The sequence below is a fragment of the Phytophthora cinnamomi genome, assembly GCF_018691715.1.
Source record: "Phytophthora cinnamomi strain GKB4 chromosome Unknown Contig23, whole genome shotgun sequence".
Lineage (NCBI taxonomy): Eukaryota > Oomycota > Peronosporomycetes > Peronosporales > Peronosporaceae > Phytophthora > Phytophthora cinnamomi.
Window position 1 is genome coordinate 804,447 of NW_027150956.1, and position 2,076 is coordinate 806,522.

Sequence of the window (2,076 nt, forward strand, 5' to 3'; positions counted from 1 at the left end):
TTAAATTATATTTGTGTATTCAAATATAATTAATCTAAGTAATTACTAAGTACTTACGCTTCCTCATACACGTAGCGCGACGTGTAAGCAAAGTAGTGAGTCAAGTTAGACCCACTACAATCTCGCAACAACCCACGTTGTGGACTTGCATGCAGAATTTGCATCGCCTTGGGCAGAAGTGCGCCGAGTGACTGTTGCTCCCGCACGCCGCGCACGGGCCATAGCGAGGGCTTTCACTGAACTCGCCTCGGCGATCTTGGTGGTCGTAACTCCGCCTGTCACGGTTATCATCTCGGCGATCCCAGCGTTGGTGCTCAGCTGACTCATCTCGGCGACCGGGACATTGCCGCTCGCCCGACTTTTCACGACGAGCTGGGCGATCACCCCTGCGTCGCTCCGCCGAGTTGCCCCGACCTGACCGACCTGAGGACCGGTTACCCACGGCTCCAGCGTCTACGTAATCTTGGCGCTTGTCGGAGTCAGCGTCGCTGAAGCTGCTATAGTCACCTTCGCTGCTCGACGGCTCATATCCGCTGCCTCGCCGATTCGACTGGCGCGAGTCGGAGCCGTTGTACAAATCATCCACCGACGCGTCCACCGCGTTGACTCGGCGGTCTCGGCCCTCGTCGCGTCGACTTCGGCGATCATCTCAGCGCGGCTCGCGTCGATCGTCTCGGCGACTCTCTCGGCGGTCATCTCGCCGAGTGTTGTCACCCCCGCCGAGTTTCACTTCGTCGGCTGCTGATCATAAACTCGCCTTGCTTCTTCCTTTTTTCGCCAAGAATCTTCTTGTTGATGATCTGCTACACTCGCTGAATGTCGGCGAGTTGGAGCGGGTACAGCAAGTCCATGACTTCGTCGTCGCCGCAGTTGAGCAAGAACTGCTCACCGTGGTCGGCTGCATCCTCACCGCCCTTCTCGTACTGGATCTTGGCGGTGCGGGCGAATCCGTTGAGTCGGAAGAGAAAGTCGCAGATCAGCTCAATCTCTTTGCGTGTAGCCGAGTAGTATCTGGTCCGCGCTGACTGGTCTAACTGAGAGCACTAATAGTCGAAGAACGCCCAGCTGAGCAGGTTCCAACGCTGTTGAGTCTTCTTAGGCAGCTGGCGATACCAGCTATTATCCGCTCGGCCGAGACTCAGCGAAAATGGCTCGCACTACGAGTTTTGAGGTTGGCTAGTCCCTTTCATCTCGATGATGAAGCGTTTCAACCGCTGCAAAGTCGCGTCTGAATGGTATCACTTGCCCTACAACTCGGCGATCTTGTCGAGCGAGAAGGGAGTGCGCACTTCCAGATACCTGGTGTCAGCTTGTTCCTCGCCGTCATAACTGAGTCGGCGGATTTGCGCCTGCACCGACTCGTCGGGATCACCCCTGTCGTCCCACGGGTCGTGGCCGAGTTCCGCTTCATCGCTGGGGTCGTACAGGTGGTCATAGCGACCACGACTCGGCTTGCCCTTCTTCGGGGTCAACATGTGGGAGTTCTCGAAGTACGGAGTCCCACAGTCGACCGGAATTTCTCGGCTTTCTCGATCTTCTTGGGTCCAGGGCAGCGGGACTTTGCTTGTATCTTCACCGAAGTCGGTGATCCGGTTAGCAATTGTCTGCTTGGCTCCGGGAACCCGCTCCAAACCGAACTCGGCGCGCAGCCGGCGCTTCCACTGAAGCAGCTCACTCCCAGCTCGGCGAACATCCCAGCCCGATAACACAAAGCTGTTGGGCCTGCTTGTGCAGCGATAGCCCATCGCCTTCAGCAACAGCGCCGTGTCTTCGACGAGTTGGTCCATACTGGTGCTGTTGATTGGCAGATTCAGCTCGGTCCCCAGCACCGGCCACTTCACTTGCGCCATCGCGACCGGCGCAAGCATCATCATCCACTCACTGTGGACTCTCATCTCCTCGCCGAGTCGGCTGAGCTCCTTGTTGGCACTCGGCGTGTCGGCGTTCCGGATTGCTCCTGGGATAAGGGGCGGACGTTCACCTTGAGCAACCCCTTGATCATCATCTTCATCGTCTTCGCCGGCACTTGCGTTCAGCTCGGCGGCGAGGCTGCGCTCAACAGGACGTGGATTTCCC

The 2,076-nt window shown here is 57.6% G+C and overlaps 1 protein-coding gene across 1 annotated transcript; it reads right to left on the reverse strand.

The window, feature by feature from the left end:
* Nucleotides 1–1,247: 1,247 nt before the first annotated feature.
* On the reverse strand, nucleotides 1,248–1,787 carry IUM83_05060 (uncharacterized protein; the record flags this gene model as incomplete). Its single annotated transcript, XM_067929172.1, has 1 exon — nucleotides 1,248–1,787. One exon carries the CDS (start codon nucleotides 1,785–1,787, stop codon nucleotides 1,248–1,250), a length of 540 nt encoding a protein of 179 aa, XP_067794778.1.
* Between the last annotated feature and the right edge of the window lie 289 nt (nucleotides 1,788–2,076).